This window comes from Panthera uncia, chromosome B4 (genome assembly GCF_023721935.1).
Source record: "Panthera uncia isolate 11264 chromosome B4, Puncia_PCG_1.0, whole genome shotgun sequence".
Taxonomy (NCBI): Eukaryota; Metazoa; Chordata; class Mammalia; order Carnivora; family Felidae; genus Panthera; species Panthera uncia.
In genome coordinates, this window is record NC_064809.1 from 129,751,259 (window position 1) to 129,763,756 (window position 12,498).

The following is a 12,498-nucleotide window of genomic DNA, read 5'->3' on the forward strand; positions in this document are numbered from 1 at the left end:
AACACCTCTGGCGACAGCTTTTTAAATTATCACCTCTAAGGAAAGGACGTAACCCTGGGGCTTACAGTTCAGAGAAGCTGAGTTATAACGGTGCATATACAGTTTTCGGTCTTGCTATCAGGCAACAATTATCGTTCAGTTCGTCTCTTCCTCCAAACAACAAAATCACCTAAACAAAGACTATCCAAGCTATCTACCACAATTAAAACTTGGGGGAAACATCTAGGAAGAGAAGAAAAAGGAGTAGAAGTAGTAATGTGTGTTTAACACCTTCTCCAAAGTACCTTTTCTCCCTTGCTAATTTACCGCAAAGAAGCTCGGCACAGCTGTTTCGGCTCTAGATCCTAAAGCCTGGGAATCAGATTTCTAGCAATGCATTCAATTTCACATTTCAATGGAACTAAATAATTTGGAAACATCTTTAAATACATCCTGATGGAAATTTCCCTGTGTGATACCATCACTTGCCTCTCTAGCTTAAATGTTAGTCGTTTTCAATTTCTCTCTTTCTTCTCCAATACATCACCTACTTACCCCATTTCCTCTCTCTATTCTATCTTGAAACATTACCTTTCCTTCATTTCAATAACCCGAGAGCAGGATGCTGGATTAAAACAACTGTCTCTTACAGAGCTTCCCTTCAATTCGTATCGCCTTCATTTCTACACAAAGCAATAAGAATTATCTGCCACAAACAGCTGTTTTCAGTAATAAGAAAGCTAAGTTCTGTGACTAAGCTAAACATCCCTTCTGTTCTTCAAGGCCTACAATGGTTCCTAGTCACATCAAATCGAAATTTCCAAATACTGCTCATTACGTCCTTTACGAACGGTGCTGAGTATATTCAGTGATCTGTCCGCATTTTTCTACATATTCAAATTTATGGTCTCAATTCCATTTAGTCTGACAACTATGTATTAACATGATTAATTCGTTTCTTGTTTGTATTCTTTGTCACTACAGTAGGGAACTACTTACTCTTCCCTGTATTTATTCTTTCCTTCTTCCTTAACCACAGCTTCTCTATCTTTCTTTGGAGCACATAGCTGTCCCGTATAAAGACTACATTTTTCAGCCTCTCTTGCACCTAGCAGTGTCCATTTGACTAAATGCTAAACAACATGTAAGCCAAAAAGGTTATGAGCAACTTCAAGAAGTGTCCTTAAAGGGAAGGAGTATTCATATTTTCCATCTCTCCTCCTTCCTACTGGCTAGAATGCAGATGTGATGGCTGGTGCTCCAGCAGCTATCTTGGATCAGGAAGTGGAAGTTCATGCTGAGTTTGATGGAGCAGTGAGACAGAAAGAGCCCTGGGTCCCCGACATCATGAAGAGCCATATCAGTCCTAGAATATCTAGTTGTTGGTTCTTTTTAGAAGAAAGGAAAAAAAATCCTTTTATGTTCAAGCCATTAACATTTTTGTGGCCTCTTCGACTATCACTTATGGGAATACCTAATTCTGAGAGATCCACCTATCTCCAAGTCTTCATTTGCTACGTCTTCTGTCCCACTAAAAATGCCCCTCCAATTTATTTTCCTACCTCCCTCCCCCACCCACACACACCAAATTGTCAGTTTCCTTTCCTCCTTTAAAATACAGCTTCAGATTCAAATGCCTACATGGAAACGGCTAGTATTGCTAAGCTTATTTAATCCAATTACTATTTGTGAACACAAACACACACATCTACATATCCCGTATGTATATGTGTATACATGCATAGTGATGGATAAATGAAATTTTTAGATAATTTAACAGATTTTTAATACATTTACCACATTTTTACATCCAAACATTCACTACTCACTTGAAATAGTACTCTCACTACAAATTCATTTCAATGATGCCATCATCACTAAAACTCTTTGGAACATTTTTTTTTAAAACAGACTGAAAGTCCTCACTCGATTTAACCCCCAAGACAGCAGAAATACATTCACTTTGCTTCCCAGGCCTAGAACAGTGTCTGGCACACAGTAAATACTCAACACATGCTTGTGATAAAAAAAAAAAAAAAAAAATTAACTGTAGCAAAACTTCATTTAAAGGTAGATAGACTATTTAAAAGTAGTCAAAAGGCATTCTGAACTCAGTTTAGTGAATAAGATGGGTCAGAAAGCTATAAAATATCATTTGGGGTTAGGAAAAAAAGCAGTGACGATAATGCAATAATACTTGATTTCCTTGGATGAATCATAAAAATGGCTCAGAGTTCAGCTACTTCTGTAGCAGTTGAAAGACTCACTTCCTAAGCTTCAGTCAAGTATGCCAAACTTATTCCAGTTTCAGAACTGTTTGCACCTGCTGTTCCCTTTGCCTGGAACCCCCCAGATACACGTGGATTGTTTCCTTCTTCATTTGAGTCTCTGTTTATATACTCACCTCCTCCAAAAGGCCTTCCCTTACTCATTGACCTAAAGAAAGTCATCTTTATCGCTCTCTGTCCCCTGACACTGCCTTCCTTTTCTTTACAGGACTTGTCACGAATGTAATATTTTATATCTATTTCGTTTATATGTGGTTAGTATCTGTCTCTGTCACCAAAATATTTGCTCCATGATGAAAGGGACTATGTTTTATTCACTGCTATAGCTCCAAATTTCCACTTGATAGCCAAATTTCAAATTTCAAATGTTCAAATTATTTGAAGTAAGTTTATAATGAAAGAGAAAGGGGGGGGGGGTTCCTGGGTGGCTCAGTACTTTCAACATCTGACTCTTGGTTTCGGCTCAGGTCATGATCTCACGGTTCATGGGATCGAGCCCCACATTGGTCTCTGTGCTGACAGCACGGAGCCTGCTTAGAATTCTCTCTTTCCCCCTCTCTCTCTGCTCCTACCCTGATCACACACTTGCGCTCTCTCTCTCTCTCTCTCTCTCAAAATAAATAAATAAACTTAAAAAAAAAAAAAAAAGAGAAAGGAAGTGAGAAAAGCAATGGAGGCAGGAAGACCAAGAAAGGTTACAGAAATAGCAAAAGGGGTGAAGACTCTGGGTGAGTTATAATTGGCTGTTTTATTCTGTTACTCCTTTGTCGTATTAGTTTGAGTTGAAGGCTTCCATGAGAAAATTGAAGAATGGGTCTCTATCTCTCCTAGAGGTTTATTTCAAAGGAACGGCTAACCTAAAGAAAGAGATTCCACTATGTTTAGAAGCATGTGGATGGCATTTACTATCCTTTCTTGCCTTTCCACATCTCCAGGCCACACAAATACAAACTGAGTGAACATTCGAGAACTCCTGACCGAGTCGGAGAAGTACTTTCGTGATTTTTAGCAGGATTAGTCTGTGTTGGTATTATTATTCACACTTTTAATTTCCATACGTAACTGACATTTGAAACATCTGTTCATCCTGAACACCTGAAGTTCTTTCAGGATCTTGCTTAATCAAGTTACATGATAAAGCCAGGAGGCAAGCCTCTGAAAATACTTTTAATTCTATTTTACTCCTGCTACATCCCTCACAAAGTTTCATCCCTTTCAAAGGAAAATGCTTCGAGTCACATTTCTTTAATGCTTTTGCTTCCTCAAACTGTCCATTCCTTATACAAAACTTAGCAGCGGGGTTTGTACCACAGAAGATCAAACACAATGATATTCCGTTACATTTTAGTAAATTTAGTAGAAAAGATCATTGCATCTTCCTGCTGATTTCTATCATAACATCACAAAGAAATCCCTTTTTTTAATGTTTCTTTTATTTAAAAATTTTTTTTTTTACATTTATTTATTTTTGAGGGACAGAGAGAGACAGAGCACAAGTGGGGGAGGGGCAGAGATAGAAGGAGGCACAGAATCCGAGGCAGGCTCCAGGCTCTGAGCTGTCAGCACAGAGCCCGATGCAGGGCTCAAACTCAAGGAGTGTGAGATCATAACCCGAGCCGAAGTCGGACGCTTAACCGACTGAGCCACCCAGGTGCCCCTGTTTCTTTTTTTTTTTTTTTTTTTAACGTTTATTTATTTTTGAGACAGAGAGAGACAGAGCATGAACGGGGGAGGGGCAGAGAGAGAGGGAGACACAGAATCGGAAGCAGGCTCCAGGCTCTGAGCCATCAGCCCAGAGCCCGACACGGGGCTCGAACTCACGGACCGCGAGATCATGACCTGAGCCGAAGTCGGATGCTTAACTGACTGAGCCACCCAGGCGCCCCGCCCCTGTTTATTTTCTATTTTTGCGAGAGAGCAAGGGAATTGGGGAGGGGCAGAGAGAGGGGGACAGAGGATCTGAAGCGGGCTCTGTGCTGATGGTACACAGCCCGATGTGGGGCTCAGGCTTGCAAACCATGAGGTCATGACCTGAGCCAACGTCGGACGCTTAACCAACGGAGCCACCCAAATGCCCCTGAAAGAAATCTTTTTTAAAAAGTTTGGTTCATATTTAAAATTTTAGGCCAAGGAAGGGGTTATATAATACAAGGTACTGTCTCATGATAGTTTTAGAGCACTTTCAGGATTCCGAGGCACATTGAAGAAAATGTCAGTTTCTCGACCGGTAGGAGCAAACAGCACAAAATGCACAGACACCCAGACCCTGAGTCTCCCGTTTCAGTGATGATCAAAATCTTAAAGTGAATCATGATGCCAAATAAGTAAGTCACTACCTGAATACCCTTCAAGCCCCAAAATCCCATTTTATGTGAATCCCAGATCATTGCATTCAGAAAATGGTCACACATTTTTCCACTGAGTATTATTCTTCGTCTTTGTTTCGTACAGCATGACGCCTAATGCGGTAATGGTGGCACTTATATTGTATTAATACCTCAGAACCAAACCCCAACGTTTTCTATTTTCTCATTGCTCTTAAATGATACCTACTACATTCGGGGCCAACGTTCGTTATACGTACTTGTGTTACGTTGCCTTGCAACCTTAAGCAGCTTACGTTTCCTCTCCGAGGCAGGGATTTCTGGTGTGTGGGCAGAGGCACATACTGCTGGGGTGTTAGCCATACCAGGTAATCTTTTAGGAAATGTCATGGAGTGGGAGGTTCGCTGCCTCGTCCGACACGCTGCTTCCCTCTCTCTGTGCAGCAGCTCTTCATCCACCAGCAGTGTCATGACTTGCTTAGACTTTTCCCGGATATGATAGCCTGAAAAACACGTTGGCTTTGCGTCGGTGAGAAAATACGCCTTAGGGCGGCGAGGACTTTTTATTCTACAGAAAATTCGGGGGGAGAATGTAAGCAACGTTAAGCAAAGTGAAAAAAAATCTGGAGCAAACGTACAAGGAAACCTAAGTCCCGTGGGAATTGTCAGTAAGTGCCCTTTTCTGATACTTTAGGAAGTGAGCGAGTATATGATTAAATCGTATCACCATATTGACATGAAATTCTGCACTTGATTTTTTTGATATTTATTCATTTTTGAGAGAGAGAGAGAGAGAGAGAAAGAGAGAGAGAGAGAGAGTGAGCTCGTGGGAGCGGGGGAGGGGCACAGAGAGAGGGAGACACAGAATCCGAAGCAGGCTCCAGGCTCTGAGCTGTCGGCACAGAGCCCACGTGGCACTTGAACTCACGAGCCGTGAGATCATGACCTGAGCCGAAGTCAGACGCCCAACTGACTGAGTCACCCAGGCACCCCGCTCCCCGACATTTTGCACTTTAAATATGCTCTTTCTTTTTAAAAGCAATACATACTCTGTAATCAAATTATATAGGTGTAAAAGAGGAGGAATGAATTAGACCTAGATTTACTGACCTGGATGTGTGACCATGACATATAGCTAAAGATTTAAAGTTATATGCATGGTATGATTCAAATCTGGAAAGCACAGGGGAAAATCAAGCATTATGTATGTATCCAGTAGAGAGAAGTAGAGAAATAGATGGATGGCTGGATGGATGATGGATGGGCAGGCAGACAGCCAGCTGTGTACCCACAACATTGTTAAAGGGGTACAATCGGGGCGGGAGAAGAGTAGGGAGGGCAATTAGATTTTCTTTGACATAACATCCTATCAAAACAACTCGATGCCATTAATAGAGTACCAGACGAATAGTCTAAGATCAGAATCCTAACCAAGACGCTGTCCTTAACCATCTGTGTGACTCTCAGTTAGGTCGTCTGTCTGGGCTTCAGGTTTCTATGTGAAAACCAGGAGAAGCAGATGTATTCAGTGTAACTCACAGATACAAAAGTATACCTGCTCAAATATATAGTATCATTACTACAATTCTCAACTCCCTCCCAGGAGAAATGATCAAGGAAAATCACTTACCTTTCCACATCTTGAGACAAACTCGTATTATCTCCTGTCTTCCCAAGCCTTCTTCCAGAAGTAAACTGAAAAGTCCCTAAAGAGCCACTACTATGTTCATTTTGGGCTCCAAGTGTGATGAATTAAAGTGGTAATGTATCCAATTATAATTTACTAGTAGTAGGAATAATGAGAAATGGTCAGCTGCATGGTGTATGCAGACGAAAGAGGTCAACACGTTCTGGGCCAGTCGTTTCATTAAGCACTGCTAAGGACAGTGTTGGAAACCTTTGCTCAAGTTGCCATCTTTTCCAAGATTGTTTTATCTACCTTTTTAAAAAAAATTTTTTTTAATGTTTATTTATTTTTGAGACAGAGAGAGACAGAGCATGAATGGGGGAGGGTCAGAGAGAGAGGGAGACACAGAATCCGAAGCAGGCTCCAGGCTCTGAGCTGTCAGCCCAGAGCCCGACGCAGGGCTCAAACCCACGGACGGCGAGATCATGACCTGAGCTGAAGTCGGACGCTTAACCGACCGAGCCACCCAGGCGCCCCTATTTTATCTACTCTTAATCTCACTTCTTAGTCACCTCTTCCTTCCAAACTTCTTTTGTAACTGCTGCGAACCATATCGTTCTCAATACCCTTAATTTCCTATGATTAATGTGTAGCCCATAAACAACAAAAAAAAATCTCACGGTGTTTTATGCTACCACTCTGTGTCGCACGACAGAAGCCTGCTGTGACTGTCACCCTCTGGGGACAGGCGACATGCCAGACACTACTTTCCCCTGGAAAACTGCCACAGCTCTGTTTGGAGGAAGGGGTGAAAACCTTCACAAACTCATCTCCTTCCGCCTCCCCTCTCTCCCTCTACCCTAGCGACCCCGACTGCCTTATTCTTCAATTACACCAGGCTCTTTATCTCCTTCAAGCCCTGGGCTAGCTGTCGCTTCTGCCAGGGACTCTGCATGGATAGGTCCCCAATTCGTTCAAGTCTCTACTCAAATGTCACCTCCTCATAGAAGCCTTCCTTCTTCCCACCCTCTCTAAAATAGTCCCATCCCCATCACTCTCTATTCCCTTACCTGTTTTATCACCACCTGCTATTGGTATACACAGGTTTGCACACACACACACACACACACACACACACACACGTTTACTTGTTTACTGTTCGTTTCCTTACCTAGAATACAAGCTCCATGAGGGCAGAGAACCTCATTCACACGGTATCTCCAGTGGCTGGAAGAATGATTGGCACATAACAGCTACTCAATAAATAGCTACTGAGTAAATGAATCGATAAAGGAGCAAATTCCGAAAAGTCTCAATATTCTCCTTTCTACAGTGCAAATGGAACCAGAAGGATGATAGACACTGAGCGCCGACTTACAGTGTAGCTGCCTGAGAAAGTTGCTTGGCCTGAAATAGTTTTTTGCGACACCCCTAACTAGAAAAGGGCAGAACTAGAAGTTACGGGACAGACGGCGATTATTTGACTTGGAGGCTGCGTGAATTGGCGGGACTTAAAAGCAGCTGCAAAAGTTCAAAGGTCCGAGCAGATCCGTGAAGCAGAAAGCCAGCCACGATGACGAAGCACTTCTCCCCGAAATATCACGGCTCCTCCCTGAGGTAGCAGTCTACGGCACTGGGAAGGTCAAGCCACAGTACTCCACCTCTCACTCAAGGCCGCCCACGGGCCTGGCTACCTGCCCACACCCATCCTTGAGATGCTGGAGGGTAGAAACCCGGCTGTTCTCAAGCGTTAAAGTTGAAAGTGAAAAAATCCAAGAACCCAATAAACCGGCTTCAAGGGTGAATTAACTAATAACAATGGTAATAACAGGATGGCATCTACTCACCGCTAAGCAATGTGTTTCTGAAAGGAAAGGGAGAACATAGTACTAAAACAGAATTGTACTGGAATAGAACAAACGTAGGCAGCCCCTGCTCTGGGTCTGAAAGAGAGAAAGACAAAGAAGGGGGGAGAAGTTGGGAGGGTGAGGGACAGAGACAGACAAAGGGAGGGAGAAAACATGGAGTCTCTGAAAAGAGAAATATGAAACAGATTGATACCGAAGGATACGTCAAGATGTAAAGCTTGTTAGAAGAGGTGAAGGGTAAAGCAAAAATGAAGCTACGTTCCGTTTTAATAGGCATCTTTGGGTGATAAGCGACAGAAACTCAAGTTGAACCGGCCATGGGAAAAGCAGGGGTTGTGACTGGGCCTCAGGCACAGGAGAGGCAGAGACTGGAAAAGTACCAGCACACTTTTTCCGTCTCCCATCCTTTCTTCTCTGTGTGTAATGCCTTCATTTTCTCCTCTTGCAGACTGGCTTCCTCCACCTGAATGTGGACATAGGCACAGATAGCTCTGGATTCACGCCTCACACTGTGCCACCTGAGAGGCCTCCCTCTTCCTTCATTCAAATTGGAAAAATCCAGGAGAATGACGCTGCTCGGCCCAGCCTGAAAGTCACATGCCCGTTACCTTGGCCAGAGGGTGGGATGCTACCACTGGCAACCCCCCATCAGAAAGGCATGGTGGAACGAGGGGAGAGTCAACAGGACAGAAGAATGAACGAACAGAAAGCCAACTTGCGGAGGCTTCCCAAACTCGAGGCCGAGGCCAAGGACATACAAATCACTAGAGCGACTAAGGGACAGACCAACATCCAAGGATATTCGCTTATTCACTTATGCAGTATTTAATCATTTCTTGAACATTTCAGTTTCAGGAATTGTCTAGAAGCACAAGTGAGGACAAAAGAGACAAGATCCCCACACGAGATAATTTCCGATAAAAATAAAAGCTCTACAGGAAATAAAGAACAGTGAGGTGCTGAACATCAAGCCGTGGTGAAGGGAAGGAAAGTCGTACTGGGGACATAACGTATCATCTGAGCCTTGAACAGCAAGGGAAAGCCAGCTGTGCGGACATTCAGGCGGAGGGAACCGCTCTGATTTCCCTTCTTCAGGAAGCCTTCTCCTGAGAGAGAGCAAGTCCCTCCAGGCTCACCCTACACACACGTGGTCGAGCCGGGTTTCCACGCAACTCTCACGGCATCTACGCTTGTCTCTTAACAACACTTGCACGGTTTGCAATTGCCTATCTATTTGCTGAATGTCTTTTTCCTCCACTAAAGCATAACGTCCATGAAGGCCAGAGCTATACCTGTTTGTTAAGATACTTCAGAAGTGTCTGCGAAATAAGTGAGTGAACGTGCTGAGGAAACATCTTCCAGATGCAGGGGAGGAGTCTCTGTAAATTCACAAAGGAACATCACGTAAAGGGATTTGGAAATGTGGTAAATTCAAAGATGCCGGGCAAAGAGATGCACCAGGCTTCTAGAAGAACATGTACTAGGCTTGGAACAGTGGTCATAAAACATCTTAACGCCCCTCCCTCCATACCTGACCCACTAATCAATCAAAATTTACTCTTCCTCCTCCATTCCTTTCTCAGTCAAGTTGATCTCCATTCTAAGCCTGAAATATGAACATTCACCTCCCCAGATGCAGTAACCCGTGTCCACTGATGGTACCCACTAAATCTTTCCCCCCCTCGCTGTGTCCCTCAGTTCAGGCTCTGCTCATTTCCTGCCCACGGTGTTTCGAATTATTGACTTATCTGGAGTCTCCCTCACCATCTGTGCTCCACAGTGTCTCCAGGGGCGAGGGGGTGTGGGGTCGGGAGAAGCACCCCCAACAGTGTATCTGATCAAGGTATTTTCCAGTTAAAAAACCCCTCGGTCAAGTTGGCACAGTAAAGTCAAGCTTCAAAGTACCCCTCTGCTCTGCAACAAATACACAGCACTAACAGACACTGCCAGGCTCCAAAACAAGATAGAAACCTCCACAAACCAGAAACGGAAGAGAAATGAAAGGGTGGTCAGCACGGCTGAGGCCTCAAGGCTGTGGGGCTCTTGATCTGGCAGCCAGGAGTTCAGCTCCTCACGTGTTAGGGGACCAGAGCCGGCCTTACTCCCTCTTTGATGTTAGGAGGTATCCGTGTTTGTGAGAGAAGGCTGGGAAGAAAAGAAATAGTAGGGACAAAACCAGCTGCTAATTGTTTCCTGGGCTGTCACTTATTTGTAGCTGTGGGTCTAGAAGCTAGAAGACACGTGTGCAGCCTCAAGACTGGGAACTAAACCGAGTCACCGCCACCTGCGTCTAAGACATCCCGGTTCTGTCACAGGGCACGAGCCCTGAGCTACCTTTACAAGGGCTGCGCTGGGGGCTCTGAGGGAGCTGGGTGGAAAGAACTGGAAAAAGCAACGTAAAGGGGTAAACATGAATGGTGGGGGAAGAGCCTCTTGGTCAAAATAAGGCAGGAAACTAAAATTCCAAAATAGATTTTTTTTTTTTTAATGAAAGATGGCTGATAAAAGCAGCAGTCAAAACGTAAATTCACAGGGTGTCTGGGTGGCTCAGTTGGTTAAGCGTCTGACATTTGATTTCAGTTCAGCCCTGTGTTGGGTGGCGCTCGGCACCTGCTTGGGATTCTCTCTCTCTCCCCCTCTCTGTCCCTCCCCTGCTCGTACTCGTGCCTTCTCTCTCTCCCCCTTCCCTCCTCTCTCTCTCTAACATAAACTTAAAATAAACTTAAAAACAAACAAACACATGCATTCACTCCAAATGAAATCAACGTTCTACAGGATTCTATAAGATCTTCTATAAATCAATATTCTATATTGTCAGAGGATTTTAAAATCCTAAACCAAGATTTTTAAAATAAATACGATTAAGAGAGATTATTACAGGAGTCATATCTGCAACAAGGACTACGCGAAAACCACAAAGGACAGATTGCAAGGTCCTGGTATTTACCTAGAAGAAGTTCCAAAAGAAGAAAATTAAGGTCATCACAAAAAAGCAATATTCAGAGCAAAAGGAGCTAGGAATTTTACAGAAAAGACGTGAATCCTCACATCAAAAGTGATCTCCAAAGACCAAGCGGGATAAAAAAAAAAAAAAAAAAAAGAACAAACCTATATGGAGAGACACTGGAGAAAAACAGAAGACCGTCTAGGATAATGAGAAACTCTCCAAAGCTACCAGTCCCTTCTTCAGACCTACAATAGCCCGCTGGCCATTCAGTCAGCACTCATTCGGCACCTGCATCAAACCAAGTGAAGAAACAGAGATACCAATAAGGTCATCTCAGTCCTCCAAACCCCACAGTCCAGTGAAGGCGGACACCCAGATGGCTCTTCCAGCAGTGTGTTCAGTAGACGTGTGGACAAGGTACAGTGCATTGGCAGAAACTGCGGCAACAGGGCACGGAAAAGCCCTTCCTGATGGTTGTACTGAGCATTATTTGGACATGAATATACACTGCGGGAAACAAAATTAACTAAAGTCAAAATATGCCAAGGACTAACAGCATTAGCTAATATTAACTGACGATTTACTATGTGCCTGACTTTCAGACATTATCTCACATCCGCACGAAGCCCATTTTACAGGTGAGACAAGTAAGTTTACGGGGAGTAAAAAAACTCTCCAAAAGTCATAGACTTAATAATAAGCTGGAAGGTAGAGACTGGCTCCATAAAAATAACAAAATGCAGACTTTTATTTCTTTGACTGAATTCAGTGCACAAATGTAAGCTTTTTTATTTGATGACAAGATTGAGAAGAGAAGGATTGTATTGACATAGCACCGAAGTGCTAACCTGGTTACTCTCCTTTGTTTGTCTGCCCTGCTCTGCTGTCCATGTGCATACAGGAAGCAAGGAGGAACGTGGGAAGACTGGCCGGACAGGTATATTTAAGTTTAAATAGATTCAAGGTGTGCTTCTTGCTGTCATGATTACTAACACCTACATTTGTTGAAAAGGAGCGAAGGGTGACCCAAAATACTCAACTGTTTTAGGTATAAAGATTTTGTTTAAACTCACAGTAATATAAGTTAAAAAAATATTTTTTTTAATATTTATTTTTGAGAGAGAGACAGAGCATAAGCCAGGGAGGGGCAGAGAGAGAGGGAGACACAGAATCCAAAGCAGGCTCCAGGCTCTGAGCTGTCAGCACAGATCCCGATGCGGGGCTCGAACCTGCAAACTGGGAGATCATGACCTGACCTAAAGTCGGACACCTAACCGACTGAGCCACCCAGGCGCCCCATCATAGTAATATAACTTTTATTTAACAATAGCAGAACAGGCTTATGATGACCTAAAGCCTGCATGTTTGTTAAAAGAAATTCATGACTTCATCAAAACTACAAAAATGTTGGTTATAGGAAATCACATTTGGTCAGTGGCCTTGTGTTAATGAACCCACCTCTCTG

General features: G+C 43.4%; 1 protein-coding gene across 4 annotated transcripts in view; it reads right to left on the reverse strand.

Annotated features, from left to right (window-relative positions):
• The window catches only part of ENTHD1 (ENTH domain containing 1), a 115,936-nt gene that overhangs the window by 86,395 nt on the left and 17,043 nt on the right, over positions 1 to 12,498 (reverse strand). For 3 of the 4 annotated variants that reach the window (XM_049627558.1, XM_049627556.1, XM_049627557.1), the window contains one exon: positions 4,852 to 5,094. In XM_049627558.1, the coding sequence (XP_049483515.1) occupies positions 4,852 to 5,094 (243 nt within the window). Of the gene's footprint in view, positions 1 to 4,851; positions 5,111 to 12,498 lie in introns of all 4 variants that reach the window. The other variant, XM_049627559.1, reaches the window with a different exon arrangement.